The sequence below is a fragment of the Macaca thibetana genome, chromosome 20, assembly GCF_024542745.1.
Source record: "Macaca thibetana thibetana isolate TM-01 chromosome 20, ASM2454274v1, whole genome shotgun sequence".
In the NCBI taxonomy this organism is placed as follows: domain Eukaryota; kingdom Metazoa; phylum Chordata; class Mammalia; order Primates; family Cercopithecidae; genus Macaca; species Macaca thibetana.
Window position 1 is genome coordinate 56551851 of NC_065597.1, and position 25790 is coordinate 56577640.

The 25790-nt window shown below is 44.4% G+C and overlaps 1 protein-coding gene across 1 annotated transcript; it reads left to right on the plus strand.

The window, feature by feature from the left end:
• The first annotated feature begins 1513 nt into the window (after positions 1-1513).
• On the plus strand, positions 1514-18393 carry GP2 (glycoprotein 2). Its single transcript, XM_050775013.1, has 10 exons — positions 1514-2592; positions 4609-5049; positions 5899-6009; positions 8418-8629; positions 9122-9270; positions 10457-10702; positions 11505-11667; positions 12870-12954; positions 14206-14250; positions 17606-18393. Exons 1-10 carry the CDS (start codon positions 2499-2501, stop codon positions 17662-17664), a joined length of 1605 nt encoding a protein of 534 aa, XP_050630970.1. The 5' UTR covers positions 1514-2498; the 3' UTR covers positions 17665-18393.
• Positions 18394-25790: the final 7397 nt, after the last annotated feature.

Sequence of the window (25790 nt, forward strand, 5' to 3'; positions counted from 1 at the left end):
GCTATAAAGTTGTAGCTGCATGGTTCAGATTGGAATGGTGAGGCCAGAAGAAGGATGGAGGAACTGACTTTGAAAAGGAGGAAGATCGCCTTATTAAAAGTTGAAGGGGGAAGAAGTGGAGGACAGAGACCAGTATTTATATGTTTATAGGGAAAGGAGCAAGGTCAGGTGTTGTGGCCTAAATTGTTTTTGAAGTAGGGTACAAGATATCTGCTGAGAAAGGTGGTGTGAGCGGGTGATGATAGCCGTAGAGACCATTTAAGAGGAATGGGAAGGTTGAGAGTGGCCCCTGGGGAGACTGGGATGGGCACCTGGCCAGATTGAATGGATCAGTGGGCTATTTAGTGGACCCAGTTGTCATAAGTTCCACATTATAGAGACTTTTCTCCAGTTGCTTTGGGAGTAGAGAAGGTGGCTTGTAGCACCTTTCATTTTTCCAGGTTGAGGTTTTGTAGAAGGTGTTACCAATGCCAAGACTCTCCTGTTCCCTTGTCCCCAGTTGCCTTGGCTCCTTAAGGAGTCCCAGAGTGACAGAGAAGAAACAGTGGCCATTTTTTTTCTGCAAAAGCTTTGGCTCTTTTATGAAGTCCATGATTTCTACCATGCCATGAAAGCCCAGTCCAAGCCTGGAGTTAGTAAGTCCAAGATCCTCTACAGCGTCTTCTCAGTCTCATGCCTTCCAATCTCTAGGGCAGCCTACATATCAAAAGGGATTTACAGGGGCTGCTCTGATGCTTCTTTTGTCCAGGAACCTTTGTCTGTCCTTTGGCATTCCAAAATCCATCATCACCAAATTAGCCATTCCAAAACTCCTTAGCATTAGAAATCTGGAGTTGGGTAGAGTCTATGGACCAAGAAATGGAATTTTGTGGAAATATCCACACTCCCTTCCTTCTTTTCCTATTTATCCTCTTAGTCTAACTGGCCCAAGCTCAGTGGCCTTCAGACAGAAGCAGAAATGTTCCAAGATGATTAGCTAGGAACACAAGGTACAGTTGAAAATCCATTGTGCAAACAAGTGCCTGTTTGATTTTCTCTTCACTTCCCTTTGGGTATTAAGCTTCCTTTCAATTCGTGTTTGGTTTCTGGTAATAAATATGGCACCAGTTTCATTGATTGATTAGGAAGATTAAATGTGAGAAGTCATGGACGCAAAGTAGTGCCCAGCATGTTCAGCATTCAGCACACGGCACTATTGTTTGTAGGAAGCATTTGCACGATGCTGAGACAGCTGGAAGGGTTTACATTGTGAGGGGAGGGCCCTTCTTTCACCATCCTTTGCGTAAATGGCTTATCTCACCTCCACTCAACAAGCCCAGTGTATGGCCTAGAACTCCCATCATACCTGTGCACCAATTGAGGAGAGACACATGGGTGGGAAATTGCAATAAAAAGACAGCCCACAGCAGGCTGCATTCCCATGGCTGGCAGAGGAGAAGGAACGCTTTGTGTTCTCATCGGAGGTAAGTCCTGCTTTAAGCCTCAGGAGGCTTTCTCCTAATCCTGGGAAATCTTGATCCACTGGACTTGCTAGGGTTCTTTGTTTCTGGAAATTTTTAGAACCTAGCAAGGAGTTTGGATCCTGGCCATTGTCAAGTGCTCCAGGTACCACTCTATATCCAACTCAGCCATGCTTTCAGTCACCTGTGATGTTCCAGGCCTATAGTTGCCACCCTTTCCCTTGCCCCAGATACTCCCACCAGGGCACTAGGTCTCTATAGGGATCTCAACTCTAAGAATCACCAATCCTGGGTGCTCCCCTATCCCTGCTGCCTCATAGCATACTCACGATATCCCTGCCAGAAACCGATCTCTATTTTCCACTGAAGTCTTCCAGAGGTTATAGGAAGTTTTCCAAAGATTTGGCCATTCAGGGAAAGGATTTCCCAGAAAAGTAAACGCCATCCAAATGCTGGCAGGCTTTTTGCAGCTCTTTCTTTCTGCCTCACCACTGCTCCCAACCCCCATTGATTTATTTATTCATCCCTTAATCCTCTAATGAGTACCCATTGTGTGCCGGATTCTGTACTAGGAGCAAGGAACATGGGGCTCGGTTTGGCATGGTTCCACACTCACAGAAATCTACATGCATAGAGGACATTTCAGGGGGCTCTTAACAGCACCCATTGCATCAAACTAAGAAAGGGCAGCCATTACTTTTGTGTGCAGATATTCACAGGCACCGTATCCCTCTTTTTCTATCCAATCTCCAGAGAGCCTTTACCTCCACCTGAGCAGGGACCATCCTGAGACCTTTCTAGGACATTCTGCAGTACTAGCCAGCTCTGAGCTTGTCTTTGGTTTGCTTACTGTCAACTTTATCTCCCATTATCTTGCTTCATCTGTCCACAAGTCACACCTACTTTGAAACAATGCAGCTCTTCATGAAGGAAGTCAACGGATCTGTTTCTAAGAACATAGTCTTATGCCCTGATCTTATTTGGGTCTTTCGTTTCCCGTAGCTGCACGGCAAGTCTGCATACAGCAAAGTGACCTGCATGCCTCACCTTATGGAAAGGATGGTGGGTTCTGGCCTCCTGTGGCTGGCCTTGGTCTCCTGCATTCTGGCCCAGGCATCTGCAGTGCAGCAAGGTAAGTATTCTGCTCACCTGGCATCTCAGATGTCAAGGAAGACCTAGCAAGTGAGGATAGAAGTGCAGAGAAGGTGACTCAGGTAAGGAAGAGGAATTGGCGGTTCTAAAGCAAAAACTCAGAGCTAGAAATCAAGGGAAACATAGTGAGACACAATGGAAATCAAGTCACAATCATCTCTCAAAGAATCTAATCAGAAATTCCCTTGAAATGGCAGTGGGAGCCAGTTAACATAACTTCCCATGCCCATATCTTTGGGAGATCAGAGATCCCAGATTAAAGAAGATCAAGAAATACACAACTTAGTCACTTTGTACTGGAAAGCACCTTCTTCTTTTCCTGAAAGGGCTAGATTAAATGATCTCTTTATGAATTGGGCAATTCAGATACTTGCAGAAAGGAATCTCAGACTTAGAATTAGAGTGCAAATTTCAGCCCTGTGGAGGAGGGTGGGTGAGGGAATTGAACTCACTGGAGGCCTCCAGTAGAAAAACGCAGGGTGTGCAAGGAGTAATCTAAGAACAATAAATTCAGGGATTCCTTGTCTTAAGCACATGCATGAGAAAAGTTTGAAAATCTCTTTTTCTGAAAGGCCCTTCTAATGTGTATTATAAGCATGTGCAAAACTTGAAAGTCTCTTTTTTTAGAAAGCCCCTTTAACGTGTATTATAAGCACATGATCCTGTGTGTGCACTTAGCTCCTTCTTCAGGCATCTACAGCATTCAACAAATCAGAACTAGAGAAGAGAATTCGCTTGACCCTGGTGCTCTGCTTGGCATTTTACGCATATTATCTCACTTAATCCTCTAACAATCATTTAAGGCTTTCTTTCTCCAAATGAGGTGTATATATTCCAAGATGATTCGGGGGATGCCTGGCAAACTCTTAACAAGTTTTTCATGGTTTTATGTTTATTTTTTATGCATATCTAAAAAATATAACTAGCACATGATATCTATGTTATCACAGATATTATTCTTTAAGATGAAACTAATTCTTAGAGATAATCATTGAAAGAAACATTTTAAGTCAATAATAGGACAGGCAAACACATGTATGGCAAAGGTCATGACCCAAGGCATAGGAATGGATAAAGTTTGAGAACCACTAGTTTACACACATGGTTTTGCCAATAAGTCTCAGGGGACTTAAGTCACCTGCCAAGGTCACCCAGCCAGCAAGTGTGGAATTGGATTTAAAGTCAGCCCGACCAGCCTGTGGTCTTCCTCCTTTACTTCTCTGCCTCTTCATACATCACAGTTTCTATAACTGTTTTGAAAAATGATAGATCAACAATCAGAAATGGTCTTGTTAGGTCAGTGGTTCTCAATTGGAGGTGATATTCCGCAGGGGACATTTGGCAATGCCTGGAGACCACTTTGGGTCATGCTGCTGGGATCTGGTAGGTAGAGACCAAGGATACTCCTAAACATTCTATAATGGACAGGATGGTTCCTCCAATAAACAATGACCCAGCCAAAATGTCAATAGTGCCAAGGTTTGGAATTCTTACATTAGATTGTGCTACTGGTATGGAAAAATGTCTATGTTATGTTAAGTAAAAAATGCAAGTGGAAAAAAAGATGTTGTACAGAATTAAACTTATTTTTATTTTTAAGAAAGCAATATATTTTAAACATGCCTAAGAAGAATCTGAAGGCTACATAACAAATTTATTGTTACTTCTGGGGATGAGATGGGCTTATGGCAACTTTCATTTTTGCTTTATTCATTTTAATGATGTTTGAGGTTCTTTTTCAGTAAGCCTGTATTACATTTATAATGAGAAAAACAAATATTAGTCAAACAAGGCTGCTGTGCATGAATGCACAGGAAAGAACTTTGTTACTCTAAGGCGGGGAGGGAGACTGGGCAGGATGGTGGCCCTGATGTCCTCAATGCCTAAAAAATACCGCAGAAGATCCTCACTGGTTATTCTGCCCGAAAGGTGATGAAGTTGATGTTTAATTAATGGATTAAACATTAAACCCAACTGCACTCTGTCACTTTCCCAGGTTATGGAAACCCCAGTGAAGCCAGTTCCTATGGGCTGGACTTGGACTGCGGAGCTCCTGGCACCCCAGAGGCTCACATCTGTTTTGACCCCTGTCAGAATTACACCCTCCTGGATGAACCCTTCCGAAGCACAGAGAACTCAGAAGAGAAAGAGGGGTGCGATGACAACATGAGTGGCTGGTACCGCTTTGTAGGGGAAGGAGGAGTGAGGATGTCGGAGACCTGTGTCCAGGTGCACCGATGCCAGACAGCTGCTCCCATGTGGTTGAACGGGACCCACCCTGCCCTTGGGGATGGCATCGTCAACCGCACTGCCTGTACCCACTGGAGTGGCAACTGCTGTCTCTGGAAGACGGAGGTGCTGGTGAAGGCCTGCCCAGGCGGGTATCACGTGTACCGGTTGGAAGGCACTCCCGAGTGTAATCTGAGATACTGCACAGGTGAGCAGCAGAGCCCTGGAGGAGGCAGCTACACAGTCAGCGAGATGCCCCCCAGGCTCAGTAAAGTGAGTGGAGCAAGTCAAGAGGAGACAGGAGAGGATGCAGAGCAGCCTTGACTCAGCTCCTGCCCAGTGAGAACACAACACAGGGGTTGTCAGACCTTCCAACGTTTCAAGCCAGAAATTCTCATTTAAGGGTGAAATTTCCCAGTTTATAAATGTCTGTAGCATAAAATCCAGAGCTCATGCTCATTCAGATTTTGGCTCCATTTGGGAAGTTAAATTTGCCTCCCTGAGCCTCGGTGTTCTGATCTGAAAAAAAGGGGGTAACGGCAAAAATAACAGCTAACACATAATGCTCACAATGTCCTTGTTGCTATCCTAAGTACTTCAAATGTATTAACTCATTTGATCCTCTCCCCAGTTCCATGAGATAAGTGCTACCTAATTACCACAATGAGGGGCACAGAGAAATTAAGGGGCTGTCCTAGTATCACAGAGCTGGAGCATGGTAGAGCTGGGATTTGAACTTGGCATTCTAGCTCCAGCATCCATGGGCTTAACCGCCATGCTGTCCTTTCTCATTTTGATTAAATGGGCTAATACATTCATTGTCCTTAGAATAGAGTCTTGTCTGTGGTAAGTGTTCAGGTGGCAGCTTTAGGGCTCTCACTTATCCTACTGGACTGGGAGTCAGGAAATCTGAATTTGAGGCTTAACGCTTCCACTAAGTATCACACAACCTTGGCAAGATTCTTGTGCCCCGGTGGAATGAGAAGGTTGGACTTGGGGGCCTCAAGTCCAGCCCACACTGCATCCTGATCTTCTCTCTCCGTGCCCCATCACCTAGATCCCTCCACTGTGGAGGACAAGTGTGAGAAGGCCTGCCGCCCCGAGGAGGAGTGCCTTGCCCGCAACAGCACCTGGGGCTGTTTCTGCAGACAGGACCTCAATAGCTCTGGTGAGTGGCTCACTGGGCCAGTAACTACCATCCTGAGTGGACAGGGCAGGAGGGAGGGAGCTTTAGAGAGTCAGGATAAGGTATAAAGCAGAGTCGGGGGCATGGACCTGAGGTCAAGGAAATGTGGGCTCTCCAGTCTATTTGCTGTAAAGCCAGTGGGTTTGCAAGGATAGTAGGGCAGAGCTGTAGCAAATTTCCAGGTCAGCTGCTGGGCCACGGCCTCAGGAAATGGTTCTGACATGCACAGGCTTGACCCCTGAGGCTGAAGGTACTGAAGATGATAATTCTGCAAATGTAGGAGCTATGTTTTCATAGTCACAGGGTCTTCATGTCAGGGACATGGGCAGACTTCTGGGGACAAGTCACTATTGTCTCTGAGCCTGAATGTTCTCATCTGTAAAATGAGGTTAAGGTGATAATAATACCCACCATACAGGGCTATTGTGAGAACTAAATCAGAGCAGTCCAATTGGGAAGGCTCAGGAGGTGATGAATTTCTTGTCCCGGGAGGTGAGCAAGCAGAGTGAGATGGCCCGTGGGTAGGGATGTCATAGACAAACAAACACTAAGCCCTGGACAGGGGATGGATGAGCCTCCCACTGAGATTATTTCCCTCCATCACTGAACTCTAACAAGGGCCTTTGATCTTGCCCTTGGCACAAGCATGCCTTCCTCTGAGCACACTCCAAGTCCCTATGGAAGAGAGAGTGTTCTAGGCAGCAGGACAAGAAGGAGCATGACACATTTGGAAAATGGAGCTGCAGTGTGAACAAGGCGATGCTTAGATGTGCCCAGCAGGAGCACCCTGGGAAATGAGGGGTAGGGAACAACCAACAACCTTGATCTCCTTAAAGCCTCTTTCTGCTCATTGAGTGGATGAGGCCCCAGAGAGTCAGTGTGGTTTTCTGGGGTTTGGGCCCATCACAGAGTCAGAACTTGGGCTTTAAGGAGGCCCTCCCTGTACCTGGATGGGCTCCAAGGACAGTCTCAGCTGACTGAGTGAGCAGGTGGCCTGCCTCACGTCTTCATCAGTGGCCAGCAGAATGATGGCTGTCCAGTGGGCCCCATTGCTTGCAGACACATCCCTCTGTGGTCTGACTTTCACTTCCTTCTCCATCTCTCACACCCCACTCTCATTTTAGGTTCCTGCACCTCTGAACTTTGAAATTCCACAAATGCACCATCCCCTCTATCTCATCTCCATGCTTTTGCCTATCCTATTCCCTTAGCCTGAGATGCTTTCACTTGCTTTACTCACTTGCAAAACTCCTACCCTTCTTTCAAGTTTCACCCCACTGTGAATCCTTCCCTGGCTTCACCAAGAGACTTAGACTTTCTTCTCTGCTCCCCCTGCATCTGTACATACTTCTGTCTGTATCTTTATCATATTGAAGTATAATAAGCTGTGGGTATGTTGGTGTTTACACAAGACCAAGAAATCCTCATAGGCCAAGTCCATGCCTTATTTACTTTGTGTTGAATGCACCTAGCATTTGAGAAGGTGGCTGGTAAAGTGGCTCATGCCTGTAATCCCAGCACTGTGGGAGGCTGAAGTGGGCAGATCACCTGAGGTCAGGAGTTTGAGACCAGCCTGGCCAATATGGCAAAACCCCATCTCTATAAAAATACAAAAATTAGCCCAGTGTGGTGGCACATGCCTCTAATCCCATGCCTGTAATCCCAGCCTCGGGAGGCTGAGGCAGGAGAATCACTTGAATCCAGGAGGCAGAGGTTGCAGTGACCTGAGATTTCACCACTGCACTCCAACCTGGGCAACACAGCAAAACTCTGTCTAAAAAAAAAAAAAAAAAAAAAAAAAAAAGAAGAGAGAGAGAGAGAGAGAGAAAGAAGGTGGTTGGTAAATATATATTGAATTAATGCATTCATGAATGCAATAGAAACTGTCTTCCTATTAGTTTACTATTTGTCTACCCTATTCAAATATTAGCTCTGTAAGAGCGGGAATTTTGTCAGTTTTGATAAGTGTTGTAGCCCCAGTGCCTGGCAGATAGTAGATGCTCAAGAAGTTGTGTGTTGAATAAATGTTGAGTTAAAATATGATAGCTCTGAACTTGGTCAGATGTGCTGACTCAACAAGGTAACATATATCTAACTTTGATTCTAGTATGCAATGCAAGTCCATCCTGCCTCCCCAAATAACACAATCCCCAAGAGGAACTAGACCAAAAAACCTTAGCTAAGCCTGCACATAGGACACTTGGAAATCTCGAATGAGGGGCCCCCTTTGCCAGCCTCACCTACTGCCAGTCTAGGCATGAATTCCGTCTGGGTCCCAGGGACCTTCCAGTTTACATAATCTTCTGGGTCATGGAGACCTTACCAAAGAGTAAGGAAAGTGGGCTTCCAGACTCATGTCCATTCCACTTGCCTTCATCTCTGCTTTGCAGATTTCCACAGTTTGCAGCCTCAGCTAGACTGTGGGGCCGAGGAGATCAAGGTGAAGGTGGACAAATGTTTGCTGGGAGGCCTGGGTTTGGAGGAGGAGGTCATTGCCTACCTGCGAGACCCAAACTGCAGCAGCATCTTGCAGACAGGCGAGACGAACTGGGTATCTGTGACCAGCCCCGTCCAGGCTAGTGCCTGCAGGAACATTCTGGAGGTAAGTGGCTTTCACACCACTGCTGCCAGAAGGTATGTGTTGGGCTGATGGGACCTATCATAGTAGCTCTGAGATCTTGGACAAGCCACTTAGCTTCCCTGAGCCCCAGGGTTATGTGAGAGTGCACATGTTGGTTTACATAAAGAGCTTAGTGTAAATCTGACATGTGAGTTTCATAAACGTAAGCTACAATTATGATAATTTTAATTAGGGATGGTGGGGGAGGGATGCACAGAGAAGCAAGCTTGTCGGTTCCTGACTCTTCCCAAGGGTCAATAATTTATTGGTCTAGTTTTTTGTCTGGTGTCCTCATTCCCCTTCCCACAAAGTGTCAGTAACACTAAAGGAGGAGGTCCCTTTACCTCCATGAGCTCAGAAGGTAGGGTGGCTGCATGGTTAAGCACATTGACTCTGGAAATCAGATCTGGATTTGAGATACACTTACATACACTTACACATAAACATCTGTGTGGTTTTGTTTTTATGCCAAAGAGAAATCAAACCCATGCCATCTACAAAAACACCCTCTCCTTGGTCAGTGATTTCATCATCAGAGACACCATCCTCAACATCAACTTCCAATGTGCCTACCCACTGGACATGAAAGTCAGCCTCCAAGCTGCCTTGAAGCCCATTGTAAGGTATGGCATTGACCCTTGCCCTTTGACCTATAACCTTAGCAATAGTCACATCACACTTATTTCAAGTGTAGACTATGATGCCCACATCATATTACCAACCTCCTCCAGGAGCCTCCAGTCATTCAATCATTCATTCCACAAGCACTCACTGATTGTATATTAAAGATGTTCAGCATGAACAAGACAGACATAGATTATTCTGTGGATATTAAAGATGGTTATAACTAGGCAATGCAGCAACATGAAACAGTGCTTACTAAATGTGCTAGAAAACAAAAACGCAGGACAAGTTCATTCACCTTGAGGAACAAAAGTATTAAGCAACGAATTAAATCAGTAATTACTTATAAGCAGGATAAGTGCAATGTAAAAAAAACGTGGGGTGCTTTGGGAGCAGGGAACAGGGGTTCCAGACCCCTGTTGGTGGTGGATTTGATGGGGACAGAACAACTTCCCTGCAGACATGAGATTGAAGCAGAGACCAGCTTTTATCGGATAAACAGGCACCCCATCCCCAGCAGGAATAGCATCAGATAGCAATTTGGGCAGGGGCTTTTCTCTGTTTTATTGTGTTTCTGTGCCTGAAATGGGGTCCTGTTGAATCAGTTCCTTAGCATCCCTAGATTTACCAGGGGACTTTCTGGGAAGTCAAAAATCCAGAGTGCTCATCTCATTCCTTATTGCCCCCTGGTATTACAAAGCAACAGGATCAGAAGGATTAGCAATTTTCTAATTCAGTGGTTTCCAGATGGTTTGGTGCTGGGGCTCCTGGTTCACAAAAAATCAAAAGGAAAGCCATTTCTGTTGTTAAAATTGGGTTTCACTGAAGACTGTGGAATGGAGGGAAGCGATCTGCTGCTAAAAAAAATGTAAACACACAGAACTGGTTCTCAGCCCCACTCTCCAGGTGAGAAGATGGAGGTGTACACTCAGTTATTCCTTCAGTGAGAGATATATGTGTAACTTGTCCTGCAGGGAGGATCCGTGGAAATCCTGGAGACAGACTTGTCTGTCAAGTTTGGTGCCTAGAAACTAATAAATGCTCCGTTTAAATGAATGATTGAATAGTTCACTTAAGGATCCAAGACATGTGTCTTTGCCTTCATAAGTGTGTTAAGTAAGTAGCAGGGCTTGATTTATGTTGTTCTCTCTGAGGTTCCCACTCTTGTGGCTTTCCTTTTCTCAGCTTCCTGAACGTCAGTGTGGGCGGGGATGGAGAGTTCATTGTTAGGATGGCCCTCTTCCAAGACCAGAACTACACGAATCCTTATGAAGGGGATGTAGCTGAACTGTCTGTTGAGTCCATGCTCTATGTGGGCGCCATCTTGGAGCAAGGGGACACCTCCCGGTTTAACCTGGTGTTGAGGAACTGCTATGCCACCCCCACTGAAGACAAGGCTGACCCTGTGAAGTATTTCATCATCAGAAACAGGTAACGAGCAATTCTAGAATTATCATTTGGCCTTACTAACGTTTACGGGAAAATGTTCGTCTCATCCATCCCTAGCAGATGTGTAAGTTGTATTACATAGCATAACCACACTCTTTGACTCAGAAATATCACTCCTGAGATTTTAGCCTAAAATATTAATACCAAATAGGTGGGTAGGGTGAATAAATGCCAATATTTTTCCATTTCAATATTCTTGATAACTTTGGTAACAGGCTTATTGTTCAAAACTAGGGAATCAATTTGGTAGTAATGGATTATTACACCAAAGTGAACACTGGGTCAATATGAAAACAATATGATAAATGTTGTGGGATGAAATATTATTGAACTGCCCGGCTGACAAAAACAAGGGAAAAATGCATTTCTATAGATCACGATTTAAATTATAGTAATAATCCTAGCTAATATTTGTCATTGAGCTTAGCTATGTGCCAAGAAATATATGTGGGTTATCTGATTAAATGCTCACATCAGTCTCATAAAGTGTATATTACTGTCTCCACTTTACAGATAAGAAAAGTAAGGTTCAGTAAGGATGAGTAACCTGCCCATAATCACTTAGCTAGAACATGGGTCGGGCTAGAATATAAAATCAGTCTGTTTCACTACAGAGACTGTGCCCCCAAATGATTTAAGCCATGTGAGTTTATGGATATATCTTGGAGGAAACAGAGGAACAGAAAAAGTCCACTTTATCATGATGGAGGGAACCCGAGGGACTCTTTAATTTTCTCCACTGCTATTTTAAGAAGTTACACCTTTGCCCCTGTCACCCTCCCAGCTGCTCAAATCAACGTGATTCCACCATCCATGTGGAGGAGAATGGGAGATCCTCGGAAAGCCGGTTCTCAGTTCAGATGTTCATGTTTGCTGGACATTATGACCTAGTTTTCCTGCATTGTGAGATTCATCTCTGTGATTCTTTTAATGAACAGTGCCAGCCTGTGAGTTTCTCTTTGAACTGAACTCTTCAGAGCCCGGCATGGAGCCTGGTACCTGTTAGACTCTCCATATATATTTATTGCAATTATGAATGAAGGGAGGGTGGGAGGGAGGGGAAAGGGAGGGAAGGGAAGGGAAAGGGGAAGGGGAAAGAGAAGGGAAGGGAAAGGGGAAGGGGAAAGAGAAGGGGAAGGGAACTGAAGGAAGGAGAGAAGGGAAGGGAATGGGAAGGGGAAGAGGAAGGGGAAGAGGAAGGGGAAGAGGAAGGGGAAGAGGAAGGGGAAGGGAAGGTTAGGGAAGGGGATGAGGAAGGGGAATGAGGGAAGGAAGGGAAGGGAGTCAGAAGGGAAGAGGGAGGGAAAAAGGAATACAGGAGGGATGGAGAAGGAAAGGAGGAACAGGAAAGGAGAGAAGGAAGGGAGCAGGATGAAGAGATGGAAAGAGATGGGTAGGTGTGTGGATGGGAGGGAGGGAAGAATGAAGGATAAATAGATATACTCTAGGTCTCCTAAAGGGCCAAATCTAAGCAATTTTTGTGTCCCCAGGAGGCAGATTTGATAAAGAAATCTATCTACTAGATTCCATTGGCATCTCTTAAATGATTATAATCATAGATGACGTTTTTAGTGCTTGCTCTTTGTCAAGCACCATACTAAAACTTCTGCATACGTTTTCTCATGTAACTCTCAGAACAACCCTGTAAGTAGATTATTTTATCTACCCCACTGTGAGGGTCAGAGAAGTCCTTGCCCACAGGGCCACACACATGTAAAAAATATCAGAGCCAGGGTGTGCCCCAGCCGAGAGGTGACTCCAGCGTCCCTGCTCTTGCCTGCATTTGGCACTGCCTGTGAATAGTTGGTATTTTCCAAGTGCTTACTTTGTGCCCACGTGTTGCAGGCACATCTCATTTTCATCTTCATAACCAGGTGGGTATTATTTAGTTATTGTAGAGAGGCAAAGTCATTGGCCCCAAATTATATAGCTAAAAGAAAGTCTCTACTTGATGAGATTCAAACCCAGATTTGTTTGGCATGACAGTGATAATTTTCTAGATTGAGATAACCACAGCATCGGAATTAGGGCCATAGCATGAACTAGTTCTGGACCCAGTTCTTGGTCCAGAGTTGCCCATTGCAGGAGCAGTCTAGATAGAATCCAGGCATTTAAATTTTGATATAATAAAAGTTCATCATCCCTACAGTCTTGCCCAAGAAGTCAAGTCCGCAGTGAAGTACCAGCCATTGACCTATCCCGGGTTCTAGATTTGGGGCCCATCACTCGGAGAGGTAAGTGGCCAAATCCCAGTGACAAGACCTGCTGGCTGAGTGTTGACAGTTAACCACAGATGCCTGGGGTCACCAGCCCAACTTCTCAGGGCTTTGCTGCCACCTCAGTCTGACCCTTACTGAAAAACCTATTCTTTGAGATGCTTTGAGTAATAATAACAATATTGTCATTTGGACCTCCTGTGTGCTTAGAGACCAGGCTAAGCTCTTGCATCCATCAATTCACTTAATCCTCCTATGCCTGTGTCCATGTTACAGGCGAGAAACTAAGACTCATAGAGATTAAGTGACTCGCCAAGGATCCCCCTACTCATGAGTGGCTAGAGTTAGGATTGAACCCAGCTCAGTCTGATGCCAAAACATGTGGCCTTTTCCTTATTCCACCTGTTTCCAGGTCCCCATAACTCAGTTCCTTACAGGTGAAGTGTAAGTCCTAAATCCCATTTAAATGCAACTTTGTTTTCTGGTGAATGACTGTGTTTTCCAAAATTCATTTATGGTATTCTGGAGTATAATATAGGGGAGGCTTTCCAATGGCTCCTCATATTTTCATCTATCCTACTCATGGATTTACAGTAGTGTCTATTTAGTGTTTTTATTTCCACCAGGATGGAGAAGTAGAAGAATGAAAGCCTTTTTTTTCCCCCTAAAGAAATTAAGATGCAGTAATGTTGGTACTAATAATACTTTCCTTGTGCCTGGCATTTTGTCAAATGCCTTTATATGCACGATCACTCTGAATGCTCACAACAGGTGAGGTAGGTAAAGCATTATCACCATTTCCATTTTCCAGAACAAACAGAGGCTGTCTCATGAAGAAGGCTCTTCCCTGAGTTTTCCTACCATTTTACTGAGCTCTCAACTTGAAGCCTCAAGTGGCATCACAGGGTAACTTGGTGGAGGTTAAGAACTTTCACTTTTGAATCAGACATACTGGGGTTTGAATCCCAGCTCTGCTACTGACTGGAAAGGTCAATTTGGCAAGTCCCTTAACATCACTGAGCTCCAGTCTTCTCATCTGTCAAATGGGGATGATAATACTTTCCTCACAAATCTGTTAGGAGGATTAAGTCTAAGACGCATGCAATGTGTCTAGAAAGGTGCCTGTGCCAGATCATAGATGTCCCCACAATGTGGATGGCCAGTGGTTGTGATGGCCAGGTCTAGGAGGATGTGAAGCAGTTATGGCCACAGTGCTGCAGTCACTGGAGCATGACTGAGGAAACCCTCCTCTTCTGTTCTTGTTCACAGGTGCGCAGTCTCCTGGTGTCATGAATGGAACCCCCGGCACTGCAGGTACATCATTTTCTCATGCCTTTCCCATAGCTTTCTCAACTCTCCTTTCTCTTTTCAATTCTGCCCCTTTTACAGCCCAGACCCTATGCTAGGGACACTGACATTAATCAGACCCAAGATTGGCCTTTGAGATGCCCACAGTCTAGTGGAGGAGACAGTCCTTTGATAAGAAATATGTACTGTGTGCCAAGTCTTGTTCTAGGCACTGAAGATGTGATGGCAAACAAAACAGCCCAGGTGCCTACCCTCATAGAGCTTATGCACCAGTGTGGAAAGTAGAAAATAAAAAGTAAACATGGTACCTTGGAAATACAAGAAAGTGATGTGATAGAAGAGTAATAATGCCTTAAAATAGACATTCATTTCTTTTTTTTCAAACTCAAGAAGTTTTTATTTCTTTTTTTAAAATTCATTTTACTTTAAGTTCTGGGATACATGTGCAGAACATGCAGGTCTGTTACATAGGTATACATGTGCCATGGTGGTTTGCTGCACCCATTAACCCATCATCTAGGTTTTAAGTCCCACACGCATTAGGTATTTTTCCTAATGCTCTCCCTCCCCTTGCCCCCCATCCCCTGGCAGGCCCTAGTATGTGATGTTCCCTTCCCTGTGTCCAAGTGTTCTCATTGTATAGATGTTCATTTCTGTCACACATAAATGAAGCTTAGAGGCAAACTATCCAAGGCTAGTGGGGTAGCACCATAAAGTCGTCAAAGATCCAGGCTCCTTCCAACTCATGCCTCCACCATCTTTGAGGTGTGGCCATCATCTTCATGTTCCAAGATGGCAGCCAGAGCTCCAACCTTTGTATCCAGGCAGCAGGATGGAGGGAACAAGGAAGAAGCCAATGAGTGTTAAAAGACATTCCTGAAAGCTAGCACCTTATACCTCCACTTACATCTCATTGGCTGGTGCTTAGTCACATGCCACACCTAGCTGCAAAGGAAGCTAGGAAATGCAATCTTTACTCTGGATGGGCCGTGTGCCTAACCGATGTTTGATGGCTTTATTATCAAGGTAGGAAGGAAGAAAGACTGTCAGAATGGATAAGTGGTCAGAAAAACTTTCAGAATAAGTGATGTTTAAGCCAAATGAGAAAAATGAGTCGGAGGTGCAAATGTTAGGGGAATGAGCTCTATATGCATGGGAACACCAACAATTCATTGCACAAGTGAGACAGGCACTTGAGCAAATAAATGACAAGTAGGTAGATGGTACAGAAAGAGTACATAAAGGGCTAATTAACTGTATTGAATAAGGTCTGGAAAGAATTTCACCAGGTAGTAACATCTGAATGGGTTTTTGATTAATGACTTGGAGCTAAACAAGATGACTAATAAAAGAAATATCACACACACACACACACACACAGCCAGACAGAGAGAGAGAGAGAGAACATTTTTACGTTTTTTACATATTTATAGGGTACTAGAAATCTGTTTTGGACAAAATGGAAAGCACATACTATTAAGATTTGCTTTCCCACAAAATGACCTATATTGGTGAACCCAGACATGAAAAGGTTCTTTCTATCCTCAAAGCCCAAACTTAGACGGCAGTTTTTAAATTGCCCAAGTAAGTCCAAGATGGACTCTCTATGTTCAGTGCCAGCATTCAGACAATGCTAAGAAAAGTCACGCTCATTGAGAGGAGTGGTTAGAACTCATTCTAAAAGCAGCTTAGGCCAAGTGCGGGTGGCTCATACCTGTAATCCCAGCACTTTGGGAGGCCGAGACAGGCAGATCACTTGATGTCGGGAGTTTGAGACCAGCCTGACCAACATGGAGAAACCCTGTCTCTACTAAAAATACAAAATTAGTTGGGCATGGTGGCACGTGCCTGTAATTCCAGCTGCTTGGGAGACTGAAGCAGGAGAATTGCTTGAACCCAGGAGGTGGAGGTTTTGGTGAGTTGAGATTGCACCATTGCACTCCAGCCTGGGCAACAAAAGCGAAACTCCCTCAAAACAAAAAGCAGCTTGAAGTCAGGAACCTCAAGTCTCATTCCTTTCTGCCAGTCCTTCTGGTTAGCCCAGTGCCTGGAACAGTGTGGTTTCCCAGTACAGTTTGCCAAATTGACTAATTTCTAGGATGAGTGGTGGATTTTGGACGCTTCTGGACAAGGAGGGGATCAGTCTGATGTTGAGGCAGCCTACCCACTACAAGAGGGCACTTGTGGTTTTCATTGTCTGCTATCACAATCATCTTTGATGTTTTAGAATTAATTGAACATCAACCTGTTTGATAATTATAACTTTTTGCCATGAATTGTGTCTGAAATTTATATTTCTCTCCTCACTTCTAGGACATCAGCCAATTACTTTGAAATTGGGTTAATGGGGAGATTTTATAATTTGGTAGTATGGCAGGAAGGCTCACATGTTTCTCCTAGGCCCTCCGATACAAGACATTTATCATCGGGGATCCATGTCCTTCACCAAAACTGAGTACACAGTGATGTGCCAAAGAGATACAATCCCAGCAGAACTAGATCTTAGAGTCTAACTTTTAAAACCAACATTTATATAGTGTTTACCATGTGCCAGGCGCTGATCTCAATGCTTAATATGAACGCACTCATTTAAGCCGTACAAAAATCCAGTGAAGTCACAGGAGCTATTAATATTTCTCTTTGGCATACAGGAAAATAAAGGCAGAGAGGTTTAATAACTTTTCTGGGACTGCCCAGCTAGGTATAGAGCTGAGATTCTAAGCTAAGTAATCAGGCCTCAGAGGCAGTGCTTTTTAACCTCTGTGTCTTTCTGCCCCTTCAGTATTAGTCAGCATAAGTAATGCTAGCTGCTATAACAAACAATCCCCAATCTTCTGTGTCTTTACACAACAGCATTGTTTCCCACTAAATCACTGGGGGAGGGGATGCAGTTCTACTCCATGTAGTCATTAGGAGCTCGGGCTTCTACTACCTTCTGGTAACTTCTGGCAACTCCACTATCCCCTGCAAGTCCTATCTTGGATACTCTGCATCTGCTCCCTTAGATGGTAGATGAGAGAGCAACAGGATATATAGGAGGATTTAAGGATCAGACATAGAAATGGCACAGATGACTTCTATGTATATTTTATTGGCCAGATTCAGTCACATGGCCCCACCTACTTGCAAAGGACACTGAGAAAAATTGCCTTACTGTGTGTCTAGAGGAAAATGAAAAAAATATTTTGGTGATTAGATAGCTTTGCCTCTACCATGTGAGTCTCAGAGACTATAACCAGGCCAGATATTAAAGATGCTTTGCCTTTCTCATCCTGGTGTTGCAAAACACAAAGAGGCCAACTTACATTTACTCCTGACTCCCAAAGCCCAACACTTGACAGTCATCTTTCTTGTATTTCAGGGTTCCTGGTGGCCTGGCCCATGGTCCTCCTGACTGTCCTCCTGGCTTGGCTGTTCTGAGAGCTCCACTGAGCATCTGGCCTTGAAGTTGTGTTCTTCCCTCTGGCAATGGCTCCCTTCACTACTTCTGCTTTCCACTCCAATTCACCCAGTCTTGGTATTAACAGACTCAAGGCCAGGCTAGGTTTCGGGAAAGGGAACAACTTTCACCTTCTTTAAAACTCTCGGCTGGGCGCCGTGGCTCACGCCTGTAATTCCAGCACTTTGGGAGGCTGAGGCAGGTGGCTCACCTGAGGTCAGCAGTTCAAAACCAGCCTGGCCAAAATGGTGAAACCCCATCTCTACTAAAAATACAAAAATTAGCCGGGCATGGTGGCAGGCACCTGTAATCCCAGTTACTTGGGAGGCTGAGGCAGGAGAGTCGCTCAAACCCAGGAGGTGGAGGTTGCAGTGAGCTGAGATTGTGCCATTGCACTCCAGCCTGGGTGACAGGGCAAGACTCTGTCTCAAAAAAAAAAAAAAAAAAAAGGCAACATAGTGGGGTTCCTGTCAGTCTGTACTGGGCTGCCCTTCTCATTTGTTAATGGGACCTTGAAAGCAAGCTTGCTAGGTGCCCTCTGTGGCTTTAGCCTTTACCGGAAGTGTGGCGCATGTTTTTAACTCCAGGGAAGAGGTATCCTGTCACTAGGGTATGGGATGAGCCTGGAGAAGAAGCACCGGCCATGATTCCTTCCTAAGCATCTCCTGTTCTGACTGCTCATGAATTGAAGAGACTGACCCTTGCATTCACTCTGCTTCCTTTGATTGTTTGTATCATGGTTTCCAAAAATCCCCATGGGAACATATCAAAGGGCCACTTTTGGAGACTCTGCTCCAGGAAAAACTAGTCCCCATAGCTCCCCTATCCCCCACCATACCACAGACATGCTGTGACTTAGAGAACTACACAAACATCCTTGGGACTTAGATGCTGGAGGAATGACTCGATTTTGATGCAGAAACTTCATCACGCAAGGGAGTACCTCTCACCATAAACGGTGCTGTGCTTGCTCTGAAGGATTAAGCAAGAAGTCCCAGCAGAAGCAATGCACCAGTCCTGCTATGGGAATGTAACTGCAAAGCCTAGGAGATGGGTGAAGTCCCTTTCTGGAGACCTTTAATGAGTACTTCAAAGCACTCCACAAAGATGCAACAAATAGGGCATCACACATACCCAGGCATTAATACTCACGGGCATATATATAGATACTGAAATGTGTACACTGACTTACGCCCTTCCCACAGCTACAGATAAGGCCTCGCAAAGCTGGCCTCAGAGACACATCAGGAACCAAGGTAGACCAGCAGGTGCCGAGCCTGTGTATCTACTTGGAGGAGACGTTCCAACGTGCTACCTTGTTTAGAGATGGTGTGGTTGCGAGAAACAGAAACCCACTACAATTTCTCAGGCAAAAGGGGAGTTAATTATAAGGACATAGGAGCACAAAGTTCAAGTGCAAGAGATACCTCCAGGCTGCACACGCTCTGGGAGTGGGGCCTGGCAAGCCAAAAGAAGCCAAAGTTTGTCTTGCCTTTCTGTCCCTCTTTCTGAAGCCACATAGCCTTTTATGACGGTGTATCTTTGCATCGCCTTTGTTTTCTTTTTCTGTCTGAAGCCAGCTTTTCCTGTTCACTCATCCCTTGATTAAATATGGACATTCCAGCTTCACATCACTTTCTAATTCAGGGACCAACAGAGACTGGTTAACCTGTTGCCATCCCGCCTCCAAATCGCAACAGGGAATTTGATTTCGCTGCTTGGGCCAGGGTTCAATAGTCTGGGCCAGGAGACTGGGACTATCTAGCACACAGCCAAAGTGGCTGACCTGATGGGGCAATCTCACACGAATGGGGTCGTTTCTTGGACAGACATCCCAAGGGCCACTATGATAGTGGCTTCTCTAAAAGAGGAGTTCCTGGGAGGAATTGCATTCTGTTTCCCAGTGAGTTAGAGGAGGCCTACCTACTGCATCCCAAGGCAGGTGGCATGGTAGAAATAGGCCTGAAAGAGAGGTCAGGTTCTAACCTTCTTCTCTCTCTGAGGCTCAGCTGCTGCCTTCTGTAGAATAAAACGGGTTGGTCTGTAACAAGATTTTCAAAAATGTATAGTAGTGGAACTTTACAATTTGACATGGACATCCAGAGATTAAAAGCAAATAGATTCTTGATGATGTCAGGTGGGGAACTTAGCTCTCCATTCTGTGATTCCTTCCTCTGCAGGCCCTCAAGGCAACTCCATAAACACTCACAGAGCTGCCAGAGCCAATGTTTTGGAGCACCCTGGGACGTATGAACTCTAGCATAATGTCCAGGAGAAAGTACATAAGATTCCACTTAGAGCCAATCTCAGCTATCTATCTGTCTGGCTGTCTACCTATCATCTATCTATCTATCTATCTATCTATCTATCTATCTATCTATCTATCTATCTATCTATCTACCTATCTATCTGTCCATCTATCTATTATCTATCTATCATCTACCTCCTATCTACCTATTATCTACATACCTACCTACTCAATTATCATCTAGCTAGCTAGCTAGTTACAACTTTTTCTTTTCTACAAATGAGCATGTTGTCTGAATAACAATCTCTGAATGTCCAGTCCACTTCATTCATTCAGTCAACACAAATTTGCTTAGCAATTTGTATGTCCCAGGTCCAGGGACCTGGGTACAATGATTAATTAGATGTAATCCCTTCCCTTGGAAGATTCACAATCCTGGCAGAACCCAAACTCACATAGAGGCACTCACAGACAAACCACCAACACACATACCCACTTACCCCCAAACACAGGCCTGTATGCCCAGAGGCGTCTATCCACACAAACACACACATTCTAACAGACACACACATCAACCTCATGTGCCCAAAGGCACAGAAGCACATGCGGAAAGCCTCAGAGACCCTCAAGCCAGCCACTTACATATTTATTGTCATGAATTACTTTGTGACAACCAATATTTTTTAACACCCCCTATGTATAAGGCATTATTTTAAGTACATTTTGGGCATTATTATCATTCCACCCTCACATTAGACATGGAAGTTAGCCACTACTATTACCTTCAATTTAGTGATGAGTAAACCAATGCTTTAAAAAGATAATTACTCAAAGGCCTATAGCTTTTAAATGCTGATTTCAGGGCTTGAACCCAGGTAGCCAGACTTTAAAGCAAATGCTCTTAACTAGACACTGTATCTTGCCTCCATTTATAGACAACACTTAACACACACACACACACACAAACACACACACACAGTGTGGCACCCATATATACATATGTGCATGTTTATAACATATATGCACCCACTTGCACACAGGTATGTGGACAGACACATGCATTTGCCAGCAAAGGCCCTCACACATACACAGGCATTAATACTCATGGGCATATAGATGTTGACATGTGTGCACTGACTTATGCGTCATGATTTAGATGCAGACACATACATGGAACTTCACATATAACTTAATACAGAAAAAAAACCATAGAGACACTCCAATACTCACACACACATACATATGGCTGCACATGCACGCATACATATGTATACATAAACACACACATACATACCTATAAGACACAGGATCTGGATCCAACTTTCCAAGAACCAGGATTCCTGCCATGTTTCTCCCCCATCAGCTTACATCTTCCACCCCTAGTGCTGTTCAGCTGGGCTCTGGGGCAAGATAAATTCCAGCTGCAGAGGGCTCAGTGAAATAGGGCCTGGACCCAGCATCTGAAAGTTCTGGAGAATAAGGATGTTGGGGATAGCAAGAAGCAACCTGAAGACTAGTCTTCCATACTGAGGAATACTGGTCTCTCAGGCCTGAAGAAACCTTTGCAAGCAGCTGGTAGAGGATGCCGAGTGGCTTAATTAAAGAACTTCAACTCTTCTTGGGGAAACAGAATGAAGCAGCAAAAGCTTAGTAGTGTAAGACTGAGACAGACATTGCAGGACTCGGAGAAGGGAGACCTCAGTCCAGCCTGAGAGAAGAGGGAAGGACTCAATCCCAGTCCCTTCATTTCATGGATGGAAATTGAGGTCCAGCAAAGACAAATGGCATATCCATCCTTAATGACCAGGCGGGGATGAACGGGGTAGGGAGAAAGGTAAAACTGGTCACCTGAAGGAAATTTGGCATGGGAACCCCAGAGGATAAACCCCACCCATCCTAACTCATTCCATAATCTCTCCCCACTCCGTTCCTCTCTTTCAGCCTCTTTCTCCTGTGAAGGGCCAGAAATCACCCTCATGTTTTCTATGATATTAGATTCTCCCTTCTAAAACTCTATCAAATTCATCCACCTTTCTTCAACTTCGTTGAATCTGATCTTTTCCAGGCTACTGTCATCTCTCATCATAACCGCCATAATAGCTTCTGAAGTGGCCTTTCTCCAGGCTCATCTCTCTCAATCCATTCTCTACTCTGCAGCTAGTGAGCATTTGAAACAAAAGTCACTTTCTCCTTTAGATCACTCCAGAGGCTCTTTACCTTCTATAGGATGAGTTCTGCCTGCTTACCTGAGAGATAAGGCCTCTCCAGCCTTAGTCCTTAAACATATCCCCTTCATAACCCAGCTTCCAGTGCCACGGAATTTCTCAGGCTCCCCGAGCTGTTCTGTTGTGCTCTACCCTACTTTTATGTGCTGTTTTTGCTGTCTGGAGGGCCCTTCCCCTCACTGGGGTTATTTCTCCTATGGAGGCTTCCTGGCTCCCCCTGTCCGGTGTAAAGTAGGCAAATCAATCAATAGAAAATAGACCCAGAAATGACAAATAATAGAATCAGCAGACCAGAAAGGCAACACAGTTTAATAAATACATTCCTTTTTTTTTCAAGAAAGTAGAGAAAAGCATGAGCATGATAAGGAGAGAAAAGGAAGATAGATATTTACAAAAACTACTACCCTACTTTATGACCTCTTCTTTACAAACTTTTTTTTTTTTTTTTGAGATGAAGTCTCACTCTTGTTGCCCAGGCTGGAATGCAGTGGCGTGATCTCAGCTCACCACAACCTCTGCCTCTCCGATTCAAGTGATTCTCCTGCCTCAGCCTCCTGAGTAGCTGGGATTACAGGTGGCTGCCACCACGCCTGGCTACTTTTTGTATTTTTAGTAGAGACGGGGTTTTACCATGTTGGCAAGGCTGGTCTTGAACTCCTGACCTTAGGTAATCTGCCTGCCTTAGTCTCCTAAGATGCTGGATTAGAGGCATGAGCCACTCTACAGACTTTCATAATCACATGTAGCAACTACATCTGAAATTATGTTTTTACATCTGTCCCACCTGCACCCTTCACCCCAGACTGTTAGTTCCTTGAGGACAAGGACTTTGTCGCATTCCAACATTATTGGTCGAATAAATGAAGAAACAGGCTGCATCCTTTCTCTTTATCCTTTTACCTCCTCAATCATCCTGCTGCTATCTTCCAGAAGGAGAGGAAACAGCTTCACAGGAAAAGTAGAGGAGATTTTCCCACTTGAATAATTACGATGAAAGTGCCAAATCAGAATGTGAAATAGGAATTCTGAGCTCTGCACCAGACACTGACTCCCATGCTGTTAGCTGATGTTAAAGAGGATGGATTTCTTTCGCTTAGGTCTCACTTTCTGTGCCTTCAGGGGAAGTTGGTTGGAAGTTTGAATGGTTTGTTGTTGTTGTCGTTGTTTTGTATTAAGGAGGGCTGTAATGTAACCAATACAATGGTTATTGATGGACAGTAAGTTGAGAGAAGCTGAAGGGTGATTATTTAATGGCAGGAGGGGGAGAAAAAAAAAGCAAGTATTGTCGGGGGAGGGGAGGGATAGAATTAGGAAATATACCTAATGTAAATGACGAGTTAATGGGTGCAGCACACCAACATGAGACATGTATACATATGTAACAGACCTGCACGTTGTACACATGTACCCTAGAACTTAAAGTATATATATGTGTGTGTATATATATATAAAGCAAGTCTATAAAGAGCTTGGGACACCAAGTCCAGAACTTCATGCATACAGCAGCCAATTAGCAAATCTTAGAAAGTCTTAGAGAGGGACTTGCAAACACACAAATATCAGAAAAAGCATTTGTAGCGGAGACCAACCAAAACACTGGATTCTGGGAGCCTCTCTCTGAGAGTGGAATTAACTTTGTTTCATAGAAGACTTTATAGGCTGGGTGGGTGGGGAGACGGGGAAGGACCTAGTTGTACGTATTTCATTTCAATGCATAAACATATACCTATATACCTACAAGACACAGGATCTGGATCCAACTTTCTAAGAACCAGGACTTGGACTGTGGGCCCCAGAACATCCATGACACTGTTCCCACTTCTTACATGGAAGATGAGCGTAGTCGCTGCCCTAAGAACCTGACGGTTGCTAGAGAGAGAAAGGAGACAAGGGATAGGGTGTGTAGTCACTTTGCAATGCATAAAAAAACATCATACGGGCAGAGCCTGCATATGGGCTCATGCTTGTAATCCCAATACTTTGGGAAGCCAAGGCGGGTGGATCACCTGACACCTGGTTAGGAGTTCGAGACCAGCCTGGTCAACATGGTGAATCCCAGTCTCTACTAAAAATATAAAAATTAGCCAGGAGTGGTGGTGCGTGCCTGTACTCCCAGCTACCCAGGAGGCTAAGGCAGGAGAATCACTTGAACCCGGGAGACGGAGATTGCAGTGAGCCGAGATCGCACCATTGCACTCCAGCCTGGGTGACAAGAGTGAGACTCCGTCTCACAAAAAAAATAAAACAAAAAAAATAAAAAAAAAATCATACAGAAGAAAACTGCGGCATTCTCATCACCATCATTACTACTATTATTCCCATTTTAATGGACTAAGCTGCTTCTCACTTCTCTTTATTTTCCCTCTTCCTATATGTGGCCCAAAAAAAAGCCATTTAAAAAAACTTTACATCTGCCAGAAACAGGGTTCATGGGAGCATGTGGGAGGGTGTTCCCCTCCCTCAGCACATGGAATAACACTTTATGAATACTTAATACATATAAATCGGCATGCTAAACATTTTAAATTTATCATCTAACTTAATCTCAAGGAAAGGAAAGAACTTTTATCGAGGAATGTGAGCTCTTTCAAATTATTAGGCCCAGAGAAGCAGTCAAATGATATAACAATCACATCTTATTCTCCCCCTTTAGAGCTATGTATTCATCTGTCGAAACTGCCTGCTATTGCCACAAGTAGCCATGAATTAACCTAATAATGCCTCACTGGACACGACATCCCACACTCGAAGGCTTAACCATGGGTAGCCAATCACTAATCAATGTTACTTCTGCAATTCAATGAGAATCCGTGGCAGGACTTTGTATCAGTCCAATCCTTGTTCCCCTCCTTTTTTGCCTTTAAAAATCTGCCTGTAATAAAGGCCAAGTGGAGTTCATATCCCAGGTGACTGGTGTCTGAATCTTCCTTATCCTGGCTCAAATAAACTCTTTACATCATATACTGTGCTTCCGCCTCTTCCTTTGATATAGGGGCTGTTATTCTATTTTACAGAGGAATAAACAGACACAGAGAGGTTTAAGGAACTCCTTGACATCATACAGATAACACCTGCCTGCCACGTATTTAGTGCCTACAGAAGGGTCAGCACTTCAAATCCCAGATGAGGAAGGAAGGGACAAATATTAGGGAACTTGCTCCAGGTTGCACAGTTAGAAAGTGACAGAATGCAAGATTCAAACTTGGATTTGCTTAAATGTAATACAGGTGCTCTTTCTACCTCCCTGCCTGATCCTCGATGCTGGGCAATGACAAATATAAAATCTACCTCAGGCTGGGTGCGGTGGCTCACATCTGTAATCCCAGCACCTTGGGAGGCCTAGGCAGGTGGGTTGCTTGAGGTCGGAGCTCGAGACCAGCCTGACCAATATGGTGAAACTCTGTCTGTACTAAAATACAAAAATGAGCCAGGTGAGGTGGCGGGCACCTGTAATCTCAGCTACTAGGGAGGCTGAGGCAGGAGAATTGCTTGAACCCAGGAGGTGGAGGTTGCAGCGAGCTGACATCACGCCACTGCATTCCAGCCTGGGAGACAGAGTGAGACTATGTCTCAAAAAAAAAAAAAAAAAGAAGAAGAAGAAGAAAAACAACAATAAAAAACCTACCTTAGAACT

Bases quoted from the DNA above. Each gene is read 5' to 3' on its own strand.
- GP2 (XM_050775013.1), top strand. From the start codon at position 2,499: ATGCCTCACCTTATGGAAAGGATGGTGGGTTCTGGCCTCCTGTGGCTG. The intron at 6,010-8,417 runs GTGAGTGGCTCA...TCTGCTTTGCAG, and splicing joins ACAGGACCTCAATAGCTCTG to ATTTCCACAGTTTGCAGCCT. The intron at 10,703-11,504 runs GTAACGAGCAAT...TCACCCTCCCAG, and splicing joins TATTTCATCATCAGAAACAG to CTGCTCAAATCAACGTGATT.